This window comes from Eretmochelys imbricata, chromosome 11 (assembly GCF_965152235.1).
Source record: "Eretmochelys imbricata isolate rEreImb1 chromosome 11, rEreImb1.hap1, whole genome shotgun sequence".
NCBI lineage: Eukaryota > Metazoa > Chordata > Testudines > Cheloniidae > Eretmochelys > Eretmochelys imbricata.
Genome location: NC_135582.1, coordinates 59,217,708 through 59,244,310, shown reverse-complemented (window position 1 = coordinate 59,244,310; position 26,603 = coordinate 59,217,708). Strand labels below are relative to the sequence as shown.

The window sequence follows — 26,603 nt, the reverse complement described above, 5'->3', positions numbered from 1 at the left end:
CTCAGGAGCGTGGCTTGCAAAGCGGGCAGCTTCCATTCACCAAGACCAGAGGTGGTTTGGTATGCAGCTTCCCTGGTAATCTGGCTTTATGGCAACTCCCAGAGAATGCCACAAATTGATAGCTGAAGGTGTAATCCCTTTTGCTAAATGAAAAAAAAGGTAGGGAGCATTCGAGTAACGAGGGTTACCATATATAAAAGGTTTCTATATATGGCCTCTTTTTTGAGCGTTCTCTCTCAGAGCATGGTTTTCAACCAACATGCAATGGGCAAGGCCCTCGCCGGGTCTTCCGCAGAGCAGAAACAGCCACGTGCGTCTATTCCCCTGCACCCACAGCTAGTTGGTCTATATTCGCCTGCAAACCACAGCGCCCGCCCTGTCCTCCCACCCCCGGCGCTGAGGCAAGGGGGCCCTTAAGGAGGCGCTGACTGACGGCTGTCGCTGGGTCCTGGGCTTGCTGTCCGGCAGGGAGCCATAGTGCCTCCCGACCCGTGATCCCCCCCGCTGCAGGTCCCGTACCTCTCTTCCCGGGAACCCGGCCGAGGGCGCCCCGAAGGCGTGGCAGGCTACAAGGGTCTCTGAGCCAGGGCGGTTTGCTGTGGCGTGTGACCGCCCCCCCGCGCGCTGCCCGGCCCTGGGTGACCGCCTCGGGGAACGGCTCGGCCTTCGCAGGCGCAGCGCAGCTCGGGTGACAGGGGTTAGGGGACCGGGGGCGGGGGCCCGGCACGCGGGGAGCTTGTTTCGGCGTCCCCCAGGGGCCGGCGCGCCCTGGGCTCGGGCCCCAGGCAGGGCGACGCTGCCCCCGCCCCCCGGGCCCGCGAGCGGAGCTGCGATCCCCGGCTCAACAGTCCGTCAGTCAGCATCAGGGGCCCCGGCTCCCGCCCGCGACTAAGGCGGGCCGGGCCTCGTACCCGCGGGCTTTCAGCCGGGCCGACGCGGCGCGTGCCCGCCTCGCGCGCCCCTCCCGCTCGCCCAGGGCTCTCGGCACCTCCGCTCTGGAGCGAGAAAGGGGAGGAGTCTGGGGGCGGGACACCTTCCTGGCCGCGCCCCCCTCTCGGTTGGTTGAGGGCGAGTACCTCCTGGGACAGGCGGAAGAGCCCGCCAGAGGCGCTGTTGATTTGCTGGCGGGAAGATCGATCGCGCGCGGCTGCGTTTCCTATTGGTGCAGCGCAGTCCCCGCCCCTTTTGCCCCCCCTAAGCGGGGGGTGGTAGGTTCGCGCTGTGCGACCCCGAGCCTGGAAGGATGCGCCTTGTTCCGGCTCGTGCCACCCGCCTCCGAGCTTCCTGTGAGCCGCGGGGAGGGGGCGGGGCTCGAGGCCGCTGCAGCCTCCAGTTCCGCAGGCAGCTGGGGCCCAGGCCTGCCCCCCATTGCAGAGCCCCGCGCGTAGCCCCCTGGCTGTAAGGCGGCTCTTGCGGCCGCGTGCACGTGGTGGCTCCGCTGCCTGGAAGCGGGGCGCATAGCTGCAGGTTTGCGGGGCGCTCTGCGGGGTGGGCAGTGCCTGGCCGCGCACCTGGCCAACGCTTGTTGGCATTGCAGGTTGTCTGCTATGAGTCAGCTGGAGTTAAAGAGAAGCAAGGTCCTGGAAGCCAGGTTTGTGGCTGATGAAGATGTTCTGAAGCACATTTCTGATACCGGAGGTACTGGTGGCTTAAGTGTAAACAAGGCACCTTGTTTTGCAGATAATTGAAATGTATCTAAGGTCAGGGTCGTCAAAATGATTGGAACCCTCTGGGTGCCCAACTTCATCCTGGCAGGGTCTGATTGCTCAGAATGCAAGTGCTCAGCACTTCCTGATAATTAGGCCTCTTTAAGGTATTTTGTATTAAGTATCTGAAAACTGAGGCACCTAAAATCACTAGTTGTGCTGAAATTTTTGAATTTTAACAATTTGCATATTTCCAGTGCGGTAATGTTCTGAGAGCATCTCCTTTTAAAAACTTGGCTTGGGGTTTCTTTTTATGGTGTTCTGTGTGATCCCTTTAGACTTTATGGGACTCAAATCCTGATATGTGCAACTCTGCAGTGGCAGTTAACACTTCAGAATTGCACTGATGTCATCACTTATATGGATACTGAGAACTTGGTATGACATCTAGAAGTAGCTATGAAACCAAAAAATAGTTATGTTAATGTCTAAGTTCCAAATCACTATTTGGCAGTTGGGACAGGTGCTGTATTGAGTTTCCATATGAATGTTAAAAGCGGAAACATTCACTGCAGCTTTGGTTATTTAAATTGTAAGCATTTGGGACTGGGTCTGTGGTTTTTATTCTATTTGTACAGCCCTTCGCACAACTTTGAGGGGTCGGGAGAAAGGGGATTGGTCCAGGACAGGAGCTCCAAGGTACTATTGCAATACTACTAATTAATAATTACGTTTAGTTTATCAGACGTTACGGTTTTGTGGCTGTGATTTTAGGTGTTAAAGTTCGGAAGGACAGAGCTCAACTTGCGCTCAACGTAAAGAGATTTGTGAAGAAACTTGAGAACATTTCTGATGATGAGGCCCAGGAGATCCTGGAAGAGCAGAACTATGTGGCTGTTTTGGGGGCGTGTGCTGAAGGTATTTCTGGGGAAAGATATAAACTCTTGCAACATGTAAGTGGTGGGGTTGTTTGGCAAACAGTTATTTGCCTTCAGGGACTGATGCCCAGTGACCACAAACTTGACTGTGTGTGGTTGAATTCTAATGGTTCTTGGACTGCTTGTGGGGTTTTTTCCACTTCCATAACATAAACAGCCCTTTCAAGTCCAATGATAACGTGTTGGTCTTGACTCCCATGGCTCAGGAATATGTCGGTGCTTTTTATGTATCCATGACTAAGAAATCATTAAGAAAGGGATAGATAAGAGCGAAAATATCGTATTGCCTCTGTCTAAATCCATGGTATATGCCCACATCTTGAATACTGCATGCAGATGTGGTTGCCCCATCTCAAAAAAGATATATTGGAAAAGTTTCAGAAAAGGGCAACAAAAATGATTAGGGGTATGGAATAGCTGCCGTATGAGGAGAGATTAATAAGACTGGGACTTTTCAGCTTGGAAAAGAGATGACTGGAGGGGGGGAATATGAAAGAGGTCTATAAAGTCATGACTGGTGTGGAGAAAGAAAATAACTAAGTATTATTTACTCCTTCTCATAACACAAGAACTACGGGTCACCAAATGAAATTATAGGCAGGAGGTTTAAAACAAACAGAAGGAAGTATTTTTTCACACAACACACGGTCAACCTGTAGAACTTCTTGCCAGAGGATCTTGTAGAGGCCAAGACTATAACAGGGTTCAAAAAATAGCTAGGTAAAATCATGAAAGATAGGTCCATCAATGGCTATTAGCCTGGATGGGAAGGGATGGTGTCCCTAGTCTCTGTTTGCCAGAAGCTGGGAATGGGCAACAGGAGATGGATCACTTGCTGATTATCTGTTCTGTTAATTCCCGCGGGGGCACCTGGCATTGGCCACTGTTGGAAGACAGGCTAGATGAACCTTTGGTCTGACCTAGTTTGGCCGTTCTTGTGTGTTTTCTAACAGATTCCTTGAGAAATGGCCCCAGTGCAGGTGGTGGTAAAATTTACTCGTTCCAGACTCCAAAACGTTCTGGCAAGATGGCAGAGCTGGGTATGTCTTCCTTTTCAATATTACCATGAGGATAAACTCTTTCTGGAATCTTAGTCTGGCAGTCTCCTTGTAATTTACTTGTATTTAAAAAGTACGGTTTTTGGTGTCTTACAATTGGCTTTATATCAAAAGTTTTGAGAAACAGAAGCTCAGGATTTGGACATATTGGTGATTGCTTCTGCTGTAATGGCAGCTCTCATGTTATAGTGGTCCGCTTTCTGTATGTGTTAATGCAGAGGTTCACATCCACTGTATTATGTGTCACCAGTAATTCAGGCTTTAACCACTGGTGCTCTGGGTTTCCCTTACTGTAATGCTGAACCTTTGTGCTGGGCTTCGTTGTCTCCTGTTCCACTGTTCATGCCATAATTCTACAGCAGAGTCTGAGCTGATTCATCCTTTAGTCTTGCAGGTGGAGTGTGAAGTTTGGAACAGTTTGAGCTCCATTGTGGGTTAGAACAAGCCAAGTGGAGATTCTGGCTGGTACAGCTGAAGTTTTAGTTGAGTGAACTGAGTGAAGTTTAAAGAAAAGGAGTACTATTGGCACTTTAGAGACTAACCAGGTTATTTGAGCATAAGCTTTCGTGAGCTACAGCCCACTTCATTGGATCAAAGGTAGAGAAAGAAGGGAAATATCTAGTGCAGCTCCTTGAAAAGGTTGGGAAATGGGGTTAATATGTAAGAGATTACTTTGGGCAAAGAACTATTTGTGTGTGACTGTGACAAACCCACAGCTGTCCAGTGTGCGTTTTGTGCCTATCACATTTTGAAACTATTCTCTTTTATTTAAAGCCTCTGAACTAGCCCAGACACCAGGGAAGAATGTAACCTTTGATTCCTCCCAGTATCCTGAGAAGCCAGCCAGCACCCCTCAAAGCAGCAAAAGTAAGTTCTGAGAGACTTTGGTGAATTGGAGGAAAGTAGCCAGCAGGTGTATCCCAACAAAAATGGCAATTAAGCAGGTTGGCGTTCAGGGTCCAACTGCTAGCATACTTGATATTCCAGGGTTAGTTTTGGGCTTTGTAAATAGTGCCGCTTAGTCTGCCTGGTGCTCTAGTTCTCTTGTGGATCATGCTGTTTGATTGTTTTTTTTCCTACTGGCTTTGAGCAGAATGTGTTTACTTCTCCCTTCTGCTGCTGCAGTGCTCAGTAACGTCGAGTAACTCCTTTGACTTAGCTGCATACACTTCACTTAAGAATTCTTTAATTCAGGGCTAATTAGGACCATGCAGGACTGGACTGGCAGCCCCTGTACAGGTGCACTGGGGAGTAGAATATGCAGGGTGTTGTCTGCACAGGGAGCTGAGAGAATAGAGAATCAGTGCGAGACACCTAGTGGCACATCTCGCAACAAAGAAGGCATGGCAAGCTGGCCTTTGGAATAAGCAAGGCCCATACCCTCGCCCTTACCTACCTGTTAGCTTTGGAGTTTTGACCTGGATTGGTGTGCGAGCTTGAGCAGGCAGGCCAGGAAGCAATCAGTCTGTTAACATGAGGCCTATCCTGTCATTGTCTGAGTGCTACGGGAGGAGGGAGAAGAAATTCTTTGCTGCATTCCAACCCTCGCAGGAGGGCCCTGACTTATGTTCTGCGATGGGGTCTGGCGCTGGTTGGTGCAGCCCTGGAGAAGGACGGGGACGGACCATCCTGGAGATGTGCTTGTTCAGCACCTCCCCATGGCAGCCTCCGTGGGTGGCTTCCTGTTGGGCCCTCGATGGAATCTAAAGCTGCCCTCTCCTGGTGATAGCTGGAGCGGATGTAGCCTCCCTGTTCAATGGGTGCGCTATACCAAAGCCAGCCCTGCTCCTCATCCCCTCCTCTCCGTGCCTCACATCCAGCCCTGGTTCCCTCCTCCCCGGGGTCCTGGGAGTCATTTATCTGCTCCAGGCTGCAATGGCTGGAATGAAAGAACTGGGCACCCCTACCCCAGGGCTGGCTAAGGCTCCCCGTCCTGCCCCACACCACAGCTCTTTGCTGGACTAGTCATGGAGAATAGCCTCGCTTGCTGTCCCCCTCCTTCCCCACTCTACCTAAATCCTTACCACCTTCCTGCTCACTCAAGGTTTCCTGTCAGTCCCCAGTACCCATGGACCCTGGCTAAAGCCACCAGTGCTGGTAGCACCACTGGCCCTTTCTTGGGGCGTATCCCCCCTCTGGGGCAGCTGCGGATTGCTGCACCTTGCACCCATGAGGGTGACTGGCCAGAGAGTTAACATGCAGGAACAGTATCTCTGAGACACTGATAGCAGATGCCTGGATTTCTTATTTGGGGAAACATGAGCATCTTGTGCCCATGTCTGTAGAAGTTGGCAGTGCTGGAAATATATGGTACTTTCATTTTGCTTTACAGAGTACTCTGCTTCGAACAAAGCCCAGCTGAAGGTGAGTGACTGCTTTTTGTTTGATCTTATTTTAAAATACAAACCATCAGATTATCTTGGGGGATGGGGCGTGAAGAGCTTCTCCCCATCTGTCACCTCCCTAGGTTTTTCACGATGCAGATGTCTCCATTTTGAAGCAGGGAATGGTTTAAATGAGTGCTAGAACTGCCGCAAATGAGGATCTTGGATTATGGGCTTTAGAGTGAACATGCAGATCAGTAGGTTTGACAGACTAATTAGCATGGGTGAGAGATGGTTCCCTTGCCTCACCCAACTGGACATGTTTGACATCCCTTTAATATGCTATTAAATGCTTAGATTCCCAGCAGCTTGTAAAATTTGCTGAAGGAAATTGTCTACATTTTAGGACTGGAGGGTGTCAGTGCTCCAGAAATGCTGCAAACTGGTGACTCATTAGCACTTGGTCACTTTATTGTCCACTAGTAGTATGAATGTAATGCTGGGGAAAGACACCAGATTGATGAGACCGAAGTCCTCCTGGGTACAGTACAAAACAGGGAAACTTCATGCAGCAGCAATGCAAGCTTTCCTCTAGGCTGCCCCACCAACTTCTTTCAACTCTGAACTAGATGGACAGCCTAGAGGTAAGAGGGTAGTTTAGTCTCCATAATTCAGTTCAGCCTTTGCAAGTCTGCTGAAGTTGCATCAGGGCAGGACTTCCCCGTGGGAGTTCATGAAGTGAATGCTGGGAAATAGATGGAGACCAGACTCCAGTGATGATTTCTTATATAGCACCATACTGTAGGTGTGTGCAGTGCTTTGAAGCATATTTGAAGAGCCATTCTAATCTGAAAAGTGAGTCTAAAAGATGGCATCATAGTTCCACATATGATCTACACAGTTCTAATTATTGCAAACTCAGCCTGGAATCTGAGTCTGGCTGTGTTCTTTCTGGGTTAGTTATCAGTAATAAAGATTCTACAATTGGAACTTGGTTTACAGTTATTGCAGCAGAACCCAGCTTCCTCTTTCAGATCTGTATTGGCTTTGCTTGCTAACAGGAATACAAAGCAAAAAACAAAACAAAACCTCATACTTATTACACGAAGTAAATTGATGCAACTGAACATGCACAGATGATTGGACTGGCATTTGTACATAGTCACTTTAAGAGTAGACCTGCACTTGCAATGTGCTACCAAGGTCCAAAGCTACAAAAAAGTCTTGAAACCTACTAGGGCCCTGCCATGGGAGGATCTGTTTATATCTCTGCAAAATTGTTCTTAGTCCTTTGCCTGATGTCCTGATGATAATATTGTGTTTAACTTGATGAGAAGGCTTTGCACATCCTGTGTCGTTCTAAAGTTAAACTCTTTTGGACATAAGACGTAATCATACCTCCTTCCCCCACAAAACAAATAATCTGTTTAACTGGGTTAAACGGACAGTGACTGAACCAAACTGCTCAGTGCTCCTCAGACACATTACGTTGCTGTAGGGCTTCTCGACTCTGCTAGCCTGTTCTGGGTGCTCTGTTAGGCTTTGCTAGTCGCTCTCTTATGGGAACTCCAAGTGACTTTGGTGAGTAGAATATGTGACCTAGCACATCCTGGCTCTGTTTGGCAGAAGTGTTACCATTGTCATCACTTCCACGTGGCTTCTTCAAGGGGTAAGGGGTTCTGAATTTTCCGCATCCCAGTTGGGAGTTGAGAGGACCTCCCTACAGACAAAGACATACACAGCCTTTCTGTCCTGTGTTCAATTCAGGGGATTCCTCTTTGGGAATCTGGCCCCATGGGCTCAGGGGGTGGTCACCTTCCACAAGGAATCCCCTTTTCCAAACATTCCCAGGTCCCTGCCATCTGAAAGAGAGAGCTCAGAAATGAAACGCTGGGTCCTTGCCTAGAAAAGTGTTGCTACTGGTAGGGAATGTGTGACTTTTCTAACGTACTTGTGCTCTTGCAGAGTAAAAAGAATGAATTTGTGTCCACAACACCTTACAGACTCAGGAAGAGATTGACAGGTAAGGAGAACCATTTGCAGTAAGCTCCAGTTTACAGGAGTACAGTAGCATTGATAAGTAAAAGCTTAGGGTGACTACTGGTGTTTCTTTTACTTAAAACCTGCTGTCTGAGTTCCATCTAAAGACTAGATAAATTTATGGAGGATGGGTCCATCAATGGCTATTAGCCAGGGTGGGCAGGATGGTGTCCCTTGCCTCTGTTTGCCAGAAGCTGGGAATGGGCAACGGGATGGATCACTTGATGATTACCAGTTCTGTTCATTCCCTCGGGGGCACCTGGCACTGGCCACTGTTGGAAGACAGGATACTGGGCTAGATGGTCTGACCCAGTAGGGCCGTTCTTATCTCCTCATGCGTGCTTCAAGGACATTGCTGTCTGCATAGAGAATTCAAATGACTCCGAGGTCAAATTAGCATAATAGCCATCTTTACTGAGCCAGTTTTTGGGATACATAGTTCCTTCACTGCAAGGAACTGTTGCTGAGGTGTTGGGGTGTGAGTGGCAGCACCTAATCTTTCTTCAGTGACTTTATCTCAGCGGGTAAAACCATGTAAATAATCCCATCCATGCGGATGCTTTACTAAATATGTGGAATTCAGTTCTTCCGTTAGACTCTCTAATCTCTGTCCTCTGAAGGCTGGGAGTTTGTGTCTGTCAGCCGTAATCACTTGAACTGACTTAAGAAGCTGTTAAGCTTTTCAGAGTGGCAGGGATTTTAATATTCTATATCTATAGTAGATGATTTCAAGTCATTGGCTGGCTTCAAGTGTGCAGGATCAGTGTGGGAGAGATTTTCATGTCCTGTTCTTACACGTGTTAAAACGTGTATCTGTGACAGTAAATTGAGCTAGGTCAAGGGTTCTCAAACAGGGTCGTGACCCCTCAGAGTTGTGAGGTTATTATGCAGGGGGTCACAAGCTGTGAGCCTCCACCCCAAACCCCGCTACATCTCCAGCATTTATAATAGTGTTAAATATTTTAAAAAGTGTTTTTAATTTATAGGGTGGGGGGTGTCGCACTCAGAGGGTTGCTGTGTGAAAGGGGTTACCAATACAAAAGTTTGAGAACCATTGAGCTAAGCAAATTAGCTTTTAATCTGACAAGCTCAGTTGTTCGGGCTTTATTCATATGTAGTAGAAATATATGAAATTTCTAGTAAAAATTCCATTCCAGTAAGATTGTGTGAACCTCACTTTGGGAAGTTTATAGATTACTATAATTCAGAAAATGAGGATCTCTTTTACATTCTTGCAATTGGGTTTGTGTGTAGTTTGTGTTAAATTGTCATGGGATCTGCACTCTGCATAAAGACAGTTGGTCACTTTTTAGGCTGAGGTGAAATTTTCAGATGTGCCTAAATGACAGTCAGTGGATCTCAGGATCCTAGGTACCTAAATTTCATTTTCAAAAGTGACTTGGTCTTCTAAGTCATTTGTGTGCTTTTGAACATTTTGCGCTTTAAAAAAAATTAATACTCCTTAGCACTTCAGAGCCATGAAAGAGTGAGCCAGATTCTGTTCTTGCTCTTGAATCAACAGAATTGTTAATAAAATTCCCATGGCAAAGCCTTTTTTGCTAGTGGTGACGTCAGCCAGAAAGAACCAACTTATGTTTAGAGGGCTGGCAGGTGGAATAACTCTTCTTACTAGTACAGACTGATGTAGAGTCTTTAAGAGAAACATGGAATTCCACAATGTCCTTTCTAGAGTCACTTTTCAGAGTAGAGCCGTACTTTGAGGCTTGTGCCAATTTGCAGAGCCTTACTAAATAATTGGAAAGAGAAGGGAGAAAGAGAGCAGTGTGCATATTTTCAAATCAATGTAGAATGGATTTTTTTTGGGTAGCACAATGGCTATGAAACCAGAGTAGGATTTGGATGCTTGGAAGAGGTTAGACAATGTGTAAGAGGAGACCTAGGCTACAGGAAATGTGTAATAAGGTCTCTCTGTAAAAAGATATTACCAGCTCTCAAATGTTTTCCACTTAGCTCCAAGCTTGCATTCAGACAGTGAGAGTGACTATTCTGCTTCATGCTCTGAGGAGGAGGAAGAGGAAAAGGACCACAAAGAAACCAGTGATGTCATATTGGACCAAAAGACCCCAAGTAAAACTAGAGCAGCTCCTACTCCTGCTTCCAAAAAAATACCAGCTAAGAAACTGAAGGAGGAACTGATGGTGAGTGTGGAGGAAATACAACCCAATAGGAAAGGTTCAGAGATGCTTGGTGACAGTAAAACCCTGGCGCCCAAATCACAGGCTGGATCATGTCCAGCTGTGGCAAAGAGCTTCCTGGCTCAGTTCAGAACAAAAAGGTGCTTTTTGCTGCTCCTGTTTTACAGAAAGGAAGGCTTCCTAGTTTTTCCAGCTGGAGGTTGAGTGTGTGCATGTGAGGAGACCGCTAACCCATTTCTTATTTCTCAGTGCCTTTTCTTCAGATACTCTCCAGTTGTCACCCATAGATACCACATAGTGTCGAGGAAGAAATAGCAGCAGCATTTCATCTAGCAGCAAAAAAAAAAAAAGCATGCCACTTTTTTGCCCCGGTACTTAACTTTGTGTGTTCTCTTCTCCAGTGCCAGGGATCACCACACCATCTAAATTGCAGCCTTCTCATTCTACCCTGCTGGAGGATATCTCTGCATTTTCCTTCCCTGAAGTTGGGCAACCTGACTGTGTAAAATCTGCCTTCGAGGAGACTTTTAGCCGAGATGCCAACCCTCTCTAATTTTCCATAATCCTCCCAATTTTCATGTGTAATTATAAAATTACTAATTCAGGTTTAAATCTACTAAATTTGGAAATGCACTTATTTTTAAAATAATTGTCACCTGCCAGATCTGATGGGAACACAGCAAATAGTGGTGCAGCTGCGTGGGACACTGTTTTCCGCTGGACTGTGGCATGTATGCCTGCAGCACATCAAGGGTCTGATAAGAGGCAAGCCACAGCGATCCTCAGTGGGGCTAGAGGGGCTGGATTCACCACCCTGTTCATGCGCTTTAGGTACCTAGAGCACTTCCATGTAACCCAGCAGGGTCCACAAAGGGCAGTTAGAACACAACATGCTGCCTGTGGCGTGGGTGGTGAATCCGGCATCCCAAATCACACTTAACAATTGCTGCGGCTTGTCTCCTGTCAGACCCTCACGGCAGGGGAGAAGTGGCAGGAGGAGGAGAGCAGGAACATGATGGAGGAGGATTATTCTGGGAAGGAGGTCCAGACCTAGCGTTGGCCAAGGAATTAAGGGCCATAGGTGGCATATGAGGGCAGCTTTCCTACACTCTGTCGTCGTGTTTGGGGCTGGGTTTCAGTCCCTCCTGCTTTCCAACAGATGGGGGGGGGGGGAAGAGGTCAAAAGAGCCTCCCTAATTCCTCCCAAATCTTTTTCATAAACATTCCTAAAAGTCTGAGAGCGAGGTTGGCATCTCTGGTTTAGGTTTTCTCCTCAACACCATCCCCTCTGAACTGAGGAGCAGGTGTGGCTGTAAAGTGGCATCCTAACCCAGCAATTTGAGTCGAGAGAGTGGGGTGGAGAGAGAGAGAGAGCCCACAGAACCTACCTGAGACTGACATTTCGCTCTGCCTTTTCAGAGCAACCTGGTGGAAGAATACTTTGAGGCACACAGTAGTTCCAAAGTTCTAACCTCCGATCGAACCCTTCAGAAGCTGCAGAAAAGAAAGCTGGATCAGGTACAGTTTGTAGCAGATGAAACCATCTTCAGAACGGAAGGCCTTGTCTATGGTGGACTTTTTCGCCCCCTGAAATTTCCCACTGTTGCTCTACCAGTTCAGGTTTACTGGTGATAGCAGTGGCGGGAGCCCTAGGGTAGACTTGTGCCAACAGTCCATTGGTGTTTGAACTATTATGCTTTGTACAGCTGCTCTGAGTCAGGTCAGGTGACACAGTGGTCAAACTGCTGTCGCCTTCTCTGCTCTAGTGCTCCCACCATTGGAGCTGAGGAAAGTGGTAGCAACAGTGGGGAAACTGTTGTGGGGAGGAGGGAAATGTGTCGTAGGTGCTGGCTAATAGGTCGGTTGAATGTCGAAATTGCTAGAATTCAGGATGCAGGGGAGGTAGAAGGGGATGATACAAATAGAGGGCAGCAATGAAGTCTGCCTTTTGTGAACAAATTTGTTAAAAGTAAAAACCCATCTATTCCCCCAGATGAGCTGAGGGGAGTATTAATGGTGTGGGGGAAGATTTCAGCTCTGGGTTTGTGATTCAAATCCCACCCAGGTTGGGGGCAGCCAGAAATGTTACTATCTGACAGCTATTCAGTGGCCTCTATATATATGTGTGAAAGGGAGTGTTGTCCCAATCTGGTTCCCAGTAGACAGGCCTCCACATCTAACTCTGGTGGCTTCTTAAAAAAAAACAAACAAAACTCAAATGTGCCACTTGTTGACACTCCCCATGGAGAGGCTGTGGATTGAATGTATCATGGAGAATGAATGATCCCTTCGTCCCTAGAGGTGGCCCCTTCGGAGCAGGGACTCAGAGAAACAGGTGCTGCTGGTGCCTGCTGTCTGTTCGGTGAATACCTAAGATTTTTGTGTCTGGGGTTATCGGTCTCACTCCATGTTACCAAAACACATGCGTTCGGATTACCTGCTGGCTGCTGCGTGGATTGTGCACAATGCATTACCCAGGGAAAACTCTGGTGGATTCCAGGTAGTTAAATTGAACGCTCCTGTGTATTGGGAAATCCAGACATGCAGTGTTTAATCTTCTGCTGATATCAACGGGACGAATGGGCAGCTTGATGCTCTGAAAGCTTTGTGTTTATTTGAAATAGCACAGTTGCCTTCTGTTTTCTCTCCAGAGTAAACTTTCTCCTGCCACATGGGGGTGGGAAGTGAATGCATTAATTGGAGAATTTGAAGCCTGCATAGGTCTCATGCCACAGCAGTTCCAATTTCATTGCCAACATTTTAAGTAGTGTTGCTAGCTTACACGTCGGGACTTTGGCATGTCTCTTAAAAGCCTGAACTTGTCCTGCAGATTCGTAATACATTTCTCATAACACTTTCTCTGGTGAGACTAGTTTTGATCTGCAGGTTAATTCTTTCCTATTTGTTTTCTAATACTCTGGAGTCTTCTCTTTAAACATAATACCTCATGGACTTTAACCCTTTAGTGACTGAATCAACTGAACTAACGCAAACCACATTGACAGGCACTCTGGTCTTGCCCAATGCTAATGGGGTTGTCTCTGGTTCGGTGCATCCATTATGGCCAGAGCCTGCTCAGCGGAGAAAATCCAGCTGCTGGTGCAGAAGAAGCTGTGAATGTGCCATTGTCTCAGTAGCAGTATGCCCAGATGCTGCAAGGTGAGGCAGAATGAGCTGTGACCAAGACACAGGGTTGAGCATCAGCCTTGATCCTATTCTCAGATCAGCCAGAGATTTCTGTGTAAAAGTGGGCAAGTCATTTGCCTTCCCCATCAGCAAACCTGGGCTAATTGTTCCCAGTGGAGTATTGCAGTTTAATTAATTAATACTGGTAAAGCACTCTGATCTTTGAATGGAAGGTGCTGTAGAAGTGCAGTGTTTGTAAGGGTTCAGTCACACATTTAGACACCTGTTTAGTCATTGTCTTCAACCCTAAACCCTGTATGACTGTCCTATTCTCCCCTTCTAAACACAGCAAACGCTGCTTGTCCTCCTGAACAAGGCTCCCCCTGCCTTCACTGCTGAATTGAAGGAACTAAACCAACAGCATGAATCCTTGTTTTCCAAATGGATGCTGCAGTTACAGTAAGTATCAATGGATTCCTCTAAGAAGATAACAGTGAACATTATTTCCCAACATAGCATCAGGAAAGCCTCTGCTAATTTAAATTATTGTCCCACAGATGGGCAATGGAATGATTCACTGTCTCAATTAGGGTTGAGGTTGCAGGATAAGCAGGTGTAATTTCTTAGGTGAAGTCCATGTAATGCATCTCTTGTGAGACAAGTATTGCAAAATTAACTATGAGCTGAACAGCCGGGGTTTTTAGAGGTGTAGAGTGTCCTCAGTTGATGGGAGCTGTAAGTGCTCATTAGTATATTTTATAAACAGTCGAGTGTATGAGAGAAGGGGGAAAGACCATTTAGAGCATACAAGTCTGTTAGCAAATCACCAGTACCACTTTCCATAAAATCTGGTTTTCTTCAGTAGCGTAATAGTGAGCTTTCTTAGCTTGAGGGATCTAATAGTTAATAGTTGCGAGAAGAAAAGTGCCGAGTCTGTTGAGGACTGTAGGAGCTCAAATTCTGTGTCAATTTGTGAGAGTGTGAGCAGGGGTGGGGGCACGCTTCCATTATATTTAATGAGTGTTGCTTTGAGCTCTAAGGTTCCCTGGTGCTTTACAGAAGACAAGGTCCCTGCCTCTAGAGGATTCGATCCTAACTGGGACAAAGGATACAGTGGCTAGTAGCACAGAGGAGGGCAGGTGCAGACTTATGGGAGGACATCAGTGCTAGAAGGCTTTGTGAAAGGAGTGTGGTGCAAGGAGGAAATTGCGGTGTCATGGTTCATGGGACAGGCCCAGGCATATGGGATAATGTGAGGAAAGATGGCAGGCTGGTGTGACAGGGAGCAGTTGGCGATGGAAGATACTATATGTGGGGAGTAAGAACGACCTAGGTTTACAATAAATATTCTCACTGGGTCAAATCCAGAGAGGTCTCGCTTGCTTGCACTGAAGTTAGTGGGAGTTGTCTGTGCGCAGCACCTTGGGATCTGACCCACTCTTGCCTCTTCCATTGACTCATCATTCTTCCTTTGAGCCTTAGATGCTGTGCCTCTCCTCATAAGAGGTCTGTGATCTGCAGTGTCCTAAAGCATCCCTGTATCCGCCTGTCTCTCACTACATTGGATAATTAAAGGCTAAATCACAAGTATTAGAATAGCATGTCTTGATTTTGAAATCATGACCTTTGACCTGGCTAGAAAAGACACATTAGAAGCAACTGGTAGGCTTCCATTTGCTGTCTCATAGCTGCTGTGATTCATGGGAAAAGCTGAATGTACTGTGCCTGAATAGCTTGTTGGAGGGGCCTGTGCAGTGGCTTTGTGAGCAATTGCCATGTTAGTCTGCGCTGTTTCAGAGGTCCTAGATTTATATGCTGATAGTCTTCAGACAAGCATCCCTTTCTTGTGTAGGACAGCAAATTCCCAGGTCTTGAATATGCTGACAAACACTCCTTTTCATTACATGGAATGACCATACCTGCTCATCTCAAACCCCTACAAACTGAGGGACTGGCTGGCTGCAAGCTGAAGTAGCCTGGACTTGATTGACTCTTTAGAATTAAAAGATTGTAGGAGGAGAGGGGATCAGATTGTTTCACGTAATGAAGACACAGATGTGAGATTCTAGGACCTGTCGGTTTGATTCCTTTAATCTGCTCTCTTTGCTGCAGCCTGGGGTTCAGTATTGTGCTTTATGGACTGGGCTCAAAGAGAGATTTATTGGAGAAGTTTCGTACCTCTCTGCTCCAGGATTCTGTTCACCTTGTTGTCAATGGCTTCTTCCCCAGCATCACTGTGAAATCAGTAAGTGTGACAAAGCTTGTGAGGTTTTTAAGTTGCTGCTTGTTATCCGCAGCCACTAAAATCTTCCAATACAAAACATTTAGTGTAGACCACAGGAAGCTTTCCCAGTTTCTAAACACAGACTCCTCAATGAATAGCATTCCCTGTTCTCACTTCTCCTTGAGTTTAAAGAAACTTTGGCCATGCTAGGGATTGGTGTACCTGTCATTGCTGTACCTGAACTAGTGCAAACTCCCGAGTATAGATGAGGTATCCCATAATATGCAACCTACTCCCATTTCAAGCAGAGAAAATCATGACTTACCTTGACTACCCTAGGGGTTTGCACTATGTGCAGCTATGCTGACAACTGGTCACAGACAGCTGGAATTGGTGCAAATCTTTGGTGTTAGCTGAGGCCCAACTCTTAGATTTGGTATTAAGCCCATAGTTATCAGAAGTCCCTCAGGATGATAATGATTTTGCACTTTTCTGTTACAGATTCTGAACTCCATAACAGAGGAGGTGCTGGATCATGTGGGGACTTTCCGCAGCCCTATGGATCAGTTAGACTTGATCATGAAAAGATTTAAAGAAGGTAAAGCGGCTGAGCAGGTGCCCTAAAGCTTAGACTCTCTGTGATCTTGGAAAAGCTTGTGCAAGTCTGGTGTCTTCCTTGAAATCACATACACTTCTGACTTGCTCAGTTGCAATCTATGTGTTGACTCTTGCTGTTCTGTTTCCTGTATTGTGATTTTTATGGCTTTCCTGGAAAATATACATAGTTCTCTGAATAGATGCGTAAGTGCACCAGGGTGCTGGCTTCTTTGTTGTGAAATGTGTGAAGGTATCTTGAAATTGAATGCCTGGAAATACAGCATTCCCTTTCCTCAGTTTCAGCATGTTAACTTAGACGTGTTGTCAAGGAAAGGTGAGAAAATGAGTGATCTGACAATGAGCACGAGAGCCTCACGTCTGCTCTACTGAGTGCTTAGTCTCTTCACTTGGTTCATTGGAGGAGTTTGTGCCATATATCTCATCAGCTGTAAGTTCATTGATAGAACAGAATATGGGTAAAATCTAAACTTTTTGTTTGGGGGTGGGTGGGAGAAGGAGGTTCTTACTGGTTGCCTGAGGGCCTGAACGACACCCATTGAAGCCAAGAGAGCTGAAAATTTCAAAAAAGCCCAGATGCCCAAATACCACTGACATTTAATGGGAGTAGGGGGCTGAACTCCCTTAAGCTCCTTTGAAAACCCCGGCCTAAGAGGCTTGCCATAGGCTTCAGTGGACATTGGATTGAGCTTTGAATGTTCGAGGTCTAATTGGCTGAAAGTGACTGGCGATGTAACTTAATGTATGCAGACCCCTCTGTTGTTGATGGCTGTTTTGAGCAAACGAAGTAGGAAGTGGGAGTTCACGTTCTAAAAGCAATGTTAAATGGGTCCTGTCATATACAGAGTGCTTGCTGAGTTTCATATGTAACCGTATAGCTGTATGCTGTGTGTGTACAGTCCCAGTAGCTAAATTTTGTGTCTACATCTGTCCATATATGATGTTGCCATTGGAGCCTTAACTCATGTATCTTCCACCCCGCAGATGTTCATCCTTCATCTGTCTTTGTGCTTTCCTACAGAGAGTGGGTAGGGGAAAGGTTGGCTGGCTGGCTGGAGGCAGGTCCCCAATTGTAGCTGTTTTTATGCAGCATCACAGGTGCTAAACTCTAGCTGTCTCCCAGAGCCATGGGCAGTTGAGTAGCTACTTGGTTTCTGCACAAAACAGAATTTATAATTGGCTAATGGTTTGTCAGGCAGTTTACTGGGCTTGCCAAGCAGCTGTTTCTTTGGGAGCTTTAGCAGCCACAGGCTAAGTTTGAACTTTGAATGTTCATCCATTTGCATTGTGTGTGTCAAAAAGTCTTAAAGTACATCTTTGCAGCAGCTGGGAGATGCGATTCCCAGCTTGGGTAGATATACAGCCCTATCTTTGCTTAAGCTAGCATCTAAAAATAGCAGTTTCTGTGGCAACCAGGGCTAGCCCCTGGAGTACATACCCAGGGGCTCGGGCATGATCATACTTGGCTGCTTAGGCTAGCTGCCCACCACTGCCACCCCGCTCTGCTCAGGTTAGCATGTGTACTTCTGCCTGCACTGGGAATTACATCTCTGAGCCACTGTATAGGCATACCCACACAGAGCTCCTTAAAGGCATGTTGAGAGAGATTACTGTTCAAGTCAGTGGGCTTTGGATCAGATCCTCTGTGAGTGGGAGGGTTTTATTTGGTTTTCAAACTTTTTTTTTCTGGCGACCCAGTTGAAGAAAATTGTTGATGCCCGTGACCCAGTGGAGCTGGGGATGAAGGGTTTGGGGTGTGAGAGCAGCTCTGGGCTGGGGCAGAGGGTTGGGGTGCAGGGGTGAGGGCTGCAGGGTGGGGCTGGGAATAAGAGGTTCAGGGTGTGGGAGGGGGCTCAGGGCTGGAGCAGGTGGTTGGGGTGCGGGAGGGTGTCCGGGCTCGGGTGAGGCCAGGGATGAGGGGTTTGGGGTGCAGGAAGGGACTCTGGGTTTGGGGGAGCTCGGGGCTGGGGCAGGGGATTGGGGCGTGGGCTTACCTCGGGCGGCTCCCAGTCTGCGGCGCAGTGGGGGTGCTAAGGTAGGCTTCCTGTCTGTCCTGGCACCGGAGACCACGCTGCTCCCCGGAAGCGGACAACAGCAGGTCCAGCTCGGCGTGGCTCTCACCCACAGACACCCCCTTCTCCCCCAGCTCTCATTGGCTGTTTCCTGGCCAATGGGAGTGTGGAGCCAGTGCTCAGGGCAGGGGCAGCATGCGGAGCCCCGTGCCCTTCGCCCCACCACCACCACCTAGGACTTCTAACGGCCCGGTTGGCGGTGCTGAGCAGAGCCACCGTGACCTAATCTCTTCCATTCCGCAACCCAGGACTGGGTCACGATCCACAGTTTGAAAATCACTGGTGTAGAGGCTCAGAACTAAAGGCATAAAAAGCTTTAGCCCAAAAGAGAAACTTCTGGACAGATTATGAGCAAGTGAAGCGGGGGTTGAGAGCTACAGTGGAAAGAACTTGTGTAAAATATTTCAGATGCCCTGAAATACAGGCTGATTGGCATCCGCAGGGCCTAGTAACCTGAAGGGGAAAGTCCTCTGACACTTGAATGATGGACGGACGTGCATAGGGGATTTGACAGGACTGGCTTGCGCTCAAACCACAGTGAGAAAGAGGAATCTCTTCACTCTTAGTTCAGCTCCTTAGTGTGACTGTTCCCTTGCTGTTTTTTTCCCCCCTTTGTAGATTCTTCCTTGGAGCTCTATCTCCTCATCCATAACCTGGACAGCAAGATGTTGAGAGGAGACAAAAGCCAGCAAATTCTTGCACAGTTAGCATCCCTGCCCAATGTCCACCTCATCGCCTCCATCGATCACATCAATGCTCCACTCAGTGAGTCCCAGGGCCTTGGTCTCCTCCACTGTGCTTCCAGAAAAACCACCCTTCTGGGATTGTTAAATACACTATGTATATTGCTTGCATTGCCATATCTCTGCCCCCTGTGTGCATAATGTACATGTAGCTTTCGATTAGCACCTGGAGGCCATGATCAGATGAGTCCCATTGCCCATGGGGCTGTACAAACACTCAACTATAGCTGCCAATCACTGTCAGATTATCTATAGAGTACTAATGCTTTGCTGAACCACTGGTTCAAACCCCACGTTGTTCAGACTGGCGCTATCTTATAGCTTCTAACTGAAAGTGGAATGGAAAAGGGGATGTGTGCAGAGTGCGTGTAAATTCTTTGGTACAGAGAACGTTTCACTCTGAGTGTAAATGGCTGAGTAAATAATATTGCTCTATATAAGTGCGGATTCACTAAGGCAGTGGTTCTCAACCAGGGGCATGTCATAGGGGTACACAGAGGTCTTCCGGGGGTATGGGACGGGTTTAGAGGGGTTGCAAGTGCAGGGCTGGTGTTAGGGGGTAGCGAGCAGGACAATTGCCCGGGACCCCACACAGCAGGACTTGGGCTTTAGGGGTCCAGTAGTCTGGAAAGGTTGAACCACTGCTCTAAGGTTGTGCTGCTGCACTAAGCACTAGACCTTAAAATGTTTTATATTGTATGACTGGGAGAAGCTAAATCTGCAACCCTGTCCATCCTTTCTTCCCTTTTGTGTGTGTGTGTGTGTGTCTAGTGTGGGATCAGGCAAAACAAAGCCTCTATAACTGGCTCTGGTATGAAACAACCACTTTTAGTCCCTACCTGGAAGAAACCTCCTACGAGAACTCGCTCTTAGTGCAGCAGTCTGGGTCTCTGGCTCTGAGCTCCCTAACGCATGTCTTGCAGAGTCTCACTCCCAATGCCAGGTAAGATACTATCACGTTATTGTTCTAAGAGCTAGAAGCCCCAGTTAAGATTGTGCTAGGTGTTGTGTGTACGTGTAGTAAGAGACAGGCCCAGTCCCAAAGATCTTACAGATAAGAATCAAAAAGGGTGAGAGAGACAAGGCTGTCATCTCCAATTTCCATATGGGTAGAGCCCTGCGTGGATACAAATTTATATCCATGGATAGAAATCGGTATCCGCAGAACCTCAGCGCTTTCGCGGGAACCGCAGCAGCAAAAGGAGCCGAATGTGGGCGCTGCTCCTAGGAGCCAGCGCCCCACGCTGGCAGCTCCTCCAGCGCAGCTGTACCGCTCCCAGCCGTGCCCACTGGGCTGGGCACTGGGCTCACAGGCAGCTGTGCCTGGTTGTGCTCTTGTGTGCAAGTGGCGTGCACACCCCCAGACAGGAGATGCAGATAGCTGCGTGGAAGGGGTGGGGGCGGGGCTGCAGGCAGTACACCCGCGCTGGAGGAGCTGCCGATGCGGCGTGCTGGCTCCTGGGAGTGGCGACCCCATGTTCTGCTCCTTTCGCTGTTGTGGTTCTGCAGATACTGATTTATATCCGCGGATATACATTTTTATCTGCACAGGGCTCTACATATGGGGACTGAGACATGGAGTGATTAAGTGACTTGCCTGGTGTCATTAAGAAGTCAATGGTGGAGCTTGAATTGAACCCTGATCTCCTGAGTCCCAGTCCAGTTCCTTAACCACATGCCATCCTTCATCTCACTTTTCTCATAATTGGAAAGCAAGGTCCCCGTTGGCTCTGTCTCAGCAGTGTGGATCTCAGTCTAGCTGGAGGAAATTTAGAATGCAAAATATTGAAGTGCCAGCAGAGTCTGTATACACAATGACTTGGAATTGGTGTTCTGCTAAGTGCCCCTCTTCCGACTGCTTAGTGAGTCACTGATGGGTGAGGAATTGAGGGAATCTCCACCCACTCTTTCAGCCCTTCTTTCTGACTCCCTGAAATGTGCTCTATAGTGAAGGAGCAAGGTGACAGCCCTTACAGCTGGGGAATTGCAAAGGCTGCTAGCCTACCTCCTGGGGAGGGGGGTTGGGGGGGGGGGGAGAGAGAGAGAGACAGAGAATGAATATGGAACAGCTTCCTGGAGAGATTATCTTGCAGAGCCTCTCCCTGCCCATTCAGTATTGCAGAATGTTCCTGTGGCAGCTGTTACTTTCCCATGTAAGGTTTCAGAGTAACAGCCGTGTTAGTCTGTATTCGCAAAAAGAAAAGGAGTACTTGTGGCACCTTAGAGACTAACCAATTTATTTGAGCATGAGCTTTCGTGAGCTACACCTAAGTGAGCTGTAGCTCACGGAAGCTTATGCGCAAATAAATTGGTTAGTCTCTAAGGTGCCACAAGTCCTCCTTTTCTTTTTCCCATGTAAGCAACTGCAACTTTGGAAACCAGCATAACTTCGGCTGCTTTCCGTGCTGTTTAGCAGACGGAGACAACATGTAGAGTCCTCACCAAGAGATCAGCAAGTTCACGATGGACTGTAGTATGGGAGCCACTGATGTACAGCACTACAGAAAATGGATAGCTAGTATGCTGGCGTGGCTTACTAAACCTTTCATTCTAACAACCAAGAATCTTGCCATACAAATAAAAAAATGGAGGATCTGGCTTCCTGTATTGGTGCTTCTATCACCACACAGACACAACTCAATCTCAATTTCAATAGCAGTTCCTGCTGCATTTGCACATAGAGTGGGTGGCTACAGACACAGTCTAACAATACTGGACAGCTTGCTTTTGTCCATGGAGGAGCCTGTGTATGTGTTGACAGCCATCCCTTGGATGGGGTTTGGTAACATCTAAGACTTTCCACCTTAAATCCACCTCAGACTCTTTTAAAATACAAATTCAAAGTTTTAATCTGAAAACCTGCAGGGAAAAAGAGAATAATTAAGTGACTTCTGTGTTTGCATCTTATTTGAGTAAGAAAGTCAAGCTTGTTATTTCTGTAACTCATAGTGAATACTACTAACTGGATGAAAGGAGGCAGGTTCCATGACCAGCATATTGGTTGGTTTTTGCAGTGCAATGTATGAACTACAGAATTGCTTTGCATTGCAGTGTGACCTGCCATTTTTGATTTCTTGCTTATAGTGGGCAACAATAAAAGAATTAGTTGACTACATGGGTGTACTCCTGAGTCCTGTCTCCTGGGCTCTATGGAATGATAACTTAATTTGGGCTTTGTTCTATAGAACAATCGGCTTTCTGACACTTTTCAAGTTGATTGTTTAACTTGGGTTCCAAGTGATCAGTAGTCCTTACATGATGGAGGAATGGGACCACTTTGAATTAATGGCTCTTGGAAAGCAAGTCTTTTCCTCCAGCTGCTGCATACACACAAGACTCTGTTCAAGAAAAATTGTTTAACATTTCTGTAATGGCCTTCCAAAAAAAAAAAATTTTTTTTCCCTATAGAGGGATTTTCAGACTGCTGGCTCAGTATCATCTGGAGAACAAGGATAACCCATCTTACCCAGGTACCTTGTGTTTGATGTAGGAATGCATGTGGCATTTCCTCTCTTCTCTTAAGTGGCACCATTGACAGTTCAGTCAAGGTGCTAAAATGGGAGAACTCAGCTTCTGTGTGTTGCCATAGCAGATTTACTGAAACTGCTGGCTCTTGAAAGTGAGTTTAGTACAGAGCATCTCTACCAGTGCTGTGCATTGGGCTACATGTTCTGGTGTGTGACATGAAATCAGATGAATGGCTGAGTTCAGAGGATCTCTTCTTACTGTCACCCATGGTGATAGTGAAATCCTCCACATGAGGCTGAGTTACAAAACCAAGGAAGAAATTGACTGTCACACACCATCCATTGATTAGGAGTCGAGACCTCTTGGGTTCTGTTACCACTTCTGCCACTGACTAACTGCGTGACCTTAGTCAGGCCACATAATCTATGTCCTGGCTTGTCCACCTATGATACCTACAGGTTAATGTCTGTAGTGCTCTGCAACTTGCAAATAAATGGCATAGTATTAATAATCTAGGAAGATAAAGATAAAATAATATAGGAGCTTGCAGTGAACAAGAAACCCACACTGGGCTGTGCGCTTGAGGTGCTCTGAAAGTTTGACTTTTCCAAATGGAGGATCTTGTACTGTCAGATCTGCCACTTTCCATTCCTGAAATCCCTTTAGCTTGGCTGTATCTGTGGAACAAAGCTGTGGCTGACAAATGCATTAAATATGGTCAGGATGTATGTTCTGAATTTGATCAGAGTAACAGCTGAAATAGCAGGAGATTCCTTCTCCCTCTTTTTAAGGGGGCTCCTCAAATTGGATGTCCCAGTAATGCTGCTTTATAGTGAGCAAGCTGTGCAATTTATCCTTCAGGATTGCAGGAGAGGAAGTAACTTTGCCCTCTACCAGAGCACATGGATCTGCTTTGGTTGCTGGCTGTCTTGATTTATTTAACTCCTCTCCATACCCAGGACTATCTTTCCAAGACTTCTACCAGCGGTGTCGGGAGGCCTTCCTTGTGAACAGTGACCTGACTCTTCGGGCTCAGCTGACAGAATTCAGGGACCACAAGCTCATCCGGACCAAGCGGGTGAGCTAGGCAACTTTATCTTGACTGTGGCTGCAGGGGTGGCCTTACTTTTTATTTCACTACTTGCATACTGTTGAGTTTACCTGAGACTGGGGCAGCACCTGACATGAACTGAACCCATGTCCAAAGTACACTCTTCGAAGCACTGACAAATGGTCAGTGCATTAGAGAAGGGCTGAAGGCCTATAGCATGCTACCTGCTTTTGCATGCAGGCCTCTCAACTTTCTGTGTAATGGAAAGAGACTGCAGAAAGTGCAACATAGCTTAGTTACTTAACAACACAGAGCTCCTCTGGGTATTCAGTGGAACCCTGATTACCTGAAGATTTCGAGGAGCAATCTGAAGCATTTGGATAACTAGAAGAGACTATTTAGCAAGCTTTGAAGTCTGTTCTTGGAGTCCCCAGAATGGAGACTGCTAGCCAGCTCCAGCAACAAGGCTGCATTCCCAGGTCTCCCAAACCCAGAGCTCTGTGTAGAGGATCTTCTAGCTGCAAACTGACTTAACAGGAGGCAAGCACAGGGCTCTGGCCTTGAGGGACATAGATCAGAGGAGTGAATAGAGGCACATTACACCCTTGGGGAACTTAACAGAACTTTGCTTAAGCACAGTTGTACTGTGATGTCTGCCTGCATTATCACTACCACATTATAGCTGATAAATGTCTGAAGAACTCCTGTTGCCACTTTTCTCTATTAGACTGTGTCCCTCTTTTGCAAGAAATACTGCCTCAGGACATACAGTGTAAGTCATTTAAGTAAAGTGAAGTAAATAGGGACTGCTCCCACTCTCTCGTGTAATATGCAAGGGTAATTGAGTCAGCTGTCTTCTAAAGCTTTGGGGTTTGTCTCCCAAAGCAGATATGAGCTGATTATTTCAATGTGCTTTTTCTCTTGTGGGCATGCTAGGGAAATATTTCTGGATTAATATTGTAGTTAGTACCACTGAACGCTGACCTGGCTGGGCATCTCACTACATAAGGCCATGTTGGTGTGTCAAATCTGCGCTGTTTGTAACAGTGTTGTCTAGTGGCTCATGTCGCATTTTACACCGGTGCAGTTTCTTTGCCACAGTCCTGCGTTGACAGTGTGTGTCTGTTTTCAGGGAACAGATGGAGTGGAGTATTTATTAATTCCTGTAGACAACGGAACCTTGACTGACTTTTTAGAAAAAGAGGATGAAGACATGTGAATCCTCTCAAATCCCAAACCATCTACACCAACTGTTATCAAGGGCTGCTGGAGAGGAGTCTGAACTTGGATCACTCTCTCCCTTTGACCGGGGCTGCTGGACCACTTAATGAAATGTGACACTTTCTAAGTTTGGTGTTCTAATTACTTGGAGTAGTTTTGGGTAAAGAGTTCCATAAGCAAGACATATCTTACTCTTGAGTTTAGATTTGTCTGCTTTTAGTCTTCCAGCTCACGTGATGCCTTCTTCATATCTATGCAGCCACCCTTATGGACTAGGAAAACTAACTCTTCAGTAAGATTGTGCCTTCTGCTCATTACCTCTCTGCAGAGGAAGGTTTCGCTGGAGCAGCTCACTTGAGGAATGCAATGACTTCATGCTCAGAGCTTTATTTTGAACTAGAGGTGTAATTTTTCACAGCTCAGTGCTTTCCAGTACTCCCTACATTGGTCATGCCGATGGGCTCCTAGTGTGTGAAGTTGCTGAGATTTTAGAATGCCAAGTGATCTACCTTGAGTGGTTAAGTTGGGTGGAGTGGAATAAAAGTGGAACATAAATAACAAGGGGTTGAAATGTTGTGGGTAACTTATTAAACCATCCCTCTCTGCTGAAATGTTGACAGAATAGAGGAGCTTTCCCAAAATCCAAATCCTTTTACAAGGGGGAATCTATATTGAAAATAGTGACTGGGAAGGGCTCTACAGTGACCTGTAATGGGAGGGAGGGAAAAACAATGTGACTTTTTCCTGCTTTATGGTATGTACAGAAGGCTAGAAAGTATTTTTTTAAAATCAGGGATGTCTAACCTGGATTTCCTGGAGAACTTTTTGGAGGTCCTGAATAGAAGATGAGAAGTTCAACAAAGACCACTTTTCTCCATGGTATTTTTTTAGGCATTTGCACTAAATTAAAATGTATTGTTTATGTTCGAACAGTCTGCATGAGATAACTTTCAGTCTCCTTTCACCTGCATGATTTCTCTGTCCTAGTCTACCAGTTCTCCAGTATCTATAGTGCCTTCCAGGAAAACCAGAGATCTGATCTGAATTTCTAGTGTAGAAGAAGAAATGTGGTTATATGGGAGTGTAAGGATACTTTGAGGCCTTCTCCATATATCAGAGGCACCAATGTAGTATTTTTTTCCTTTGCAGGTCACCTTTAGGCTCTGCAGTTTTATCACCTATGTAAAACTCTGCCAGTCAGATTTCAGGGACACTTGAACTCTTATTGCCTAATCTTGTGGCAATCCATCTTATAAATGACTGCTTTGAATTACCAGAATGTTAAATAAACTTTTATTCATGTTCTCTAGTTTCTCTCACAGATCTCCTGGTGCATAGATGGCAGAAACCTCATTTTCATTCTTGTCTACGCTATGGCAGGTGACACAAGGCATGGCTGCATTAAGAAGTGAATTTAAATTCTCAGTTCACCCCTATGTTCTCAGAATCTTCTGTTTCTGAAAATTCAAAGGGAAGTCTGCCCCCTTTTTACTACTAATACTTAACACTTAAAAATGACTTACAAACATCACAATGGGGAACTGAGGCAGAGATTGTGACTTACCTGAGGTCTCCAAAGGCATATCAGCTGGGGCTAGAACTCAGAACTCCTGGTAGTGACTCCCATCTAAGCAGGGGAGGGACTTTGTTTTAGTGCCCATCACATACTGAGTCCTGTGCTTAGACCACTTGATGCTCAGGTTACTGTAGAACTGAAAACTGAACTGAATTCTGTTTTGGAGGGCCACAATGCAGTGCTGTACTCTTCCCCCCCCCCCCCCCATATTGTTAAAGATAGAGGTGGAACTGTGTGCTTCCAGTGAAGTTAAGTATCAGCTGTCTTTCTGCTAGATTTGAAACTCACTCGGACCAAGCACTGTGGTGCTGTAATACTCTTAACCTTTTAATTGATTCAGATTTT

At 46.6% G+C, this 26,603-nt stretch overlaps 1 protein-coding gene across 4 annotated transcripts; it reads left to right on the top strand.

Moving 5' to 3' along the window:
• The first annotated feature begins 1,249 nt into the window (after nucleotides 1-1,249).
• ORC2 (origin recognition complex subunit 2) lies at nucleotides 1,250-25,991 on the top strand. Of its 4 annotated transcripts, none has more exons than XM_077830307.1 (16): nucleotides 1,253-1,638; nucleotides 2,421-2,564; nucleotides 3,538-3,624; nucleotides 4,417-4,509; nucleotides 5,975-6,006; nucleotides 7,932-7,989; nucleotides 9,978-10,165; nucleotides 11,582-11,680; nucleotides 13,638-13,747; nucleotides 15,401-15,533; nucleotides 16,014-16,110; nucleotides 18,818-18,964; nucleotides 19,714-19,885; nucleotides 22,351-22,412; nucleotides 23,370-23,488; nucleotides 24,594-25,991. In XM_077830307.1, the coding sequence occupies exons 1-16, from the start codon at nucleotides 1,548-1,550 to the stop codon at nucleotides 24,678-24,680; spliced, it is 1,719 nt and encodes a 572-aa protein (XP_077686433.1). In that variant the 5' UTR covers nucleotides 1,253-1,547; the 3' UTR covers nucleotides 24,681-25,991. The 4 variants fall into 4 exon arrangements, 3 of the variants coding, with proteins under 3 accessions (XP_077686434.1, XP_077686433.1, XP_077686436.1); XM_077830310.1 differs by having other exon boundaries at nucleotides 1,255-1,591; XR_013347538.1 differs by lacking the exon at nucleotides 22,351-22,412 and having other exon boundaries at nucleotides 1,250-1,638.
• Nucleotides 25,992-26,603: the final 612 nt, after the last annotated feature.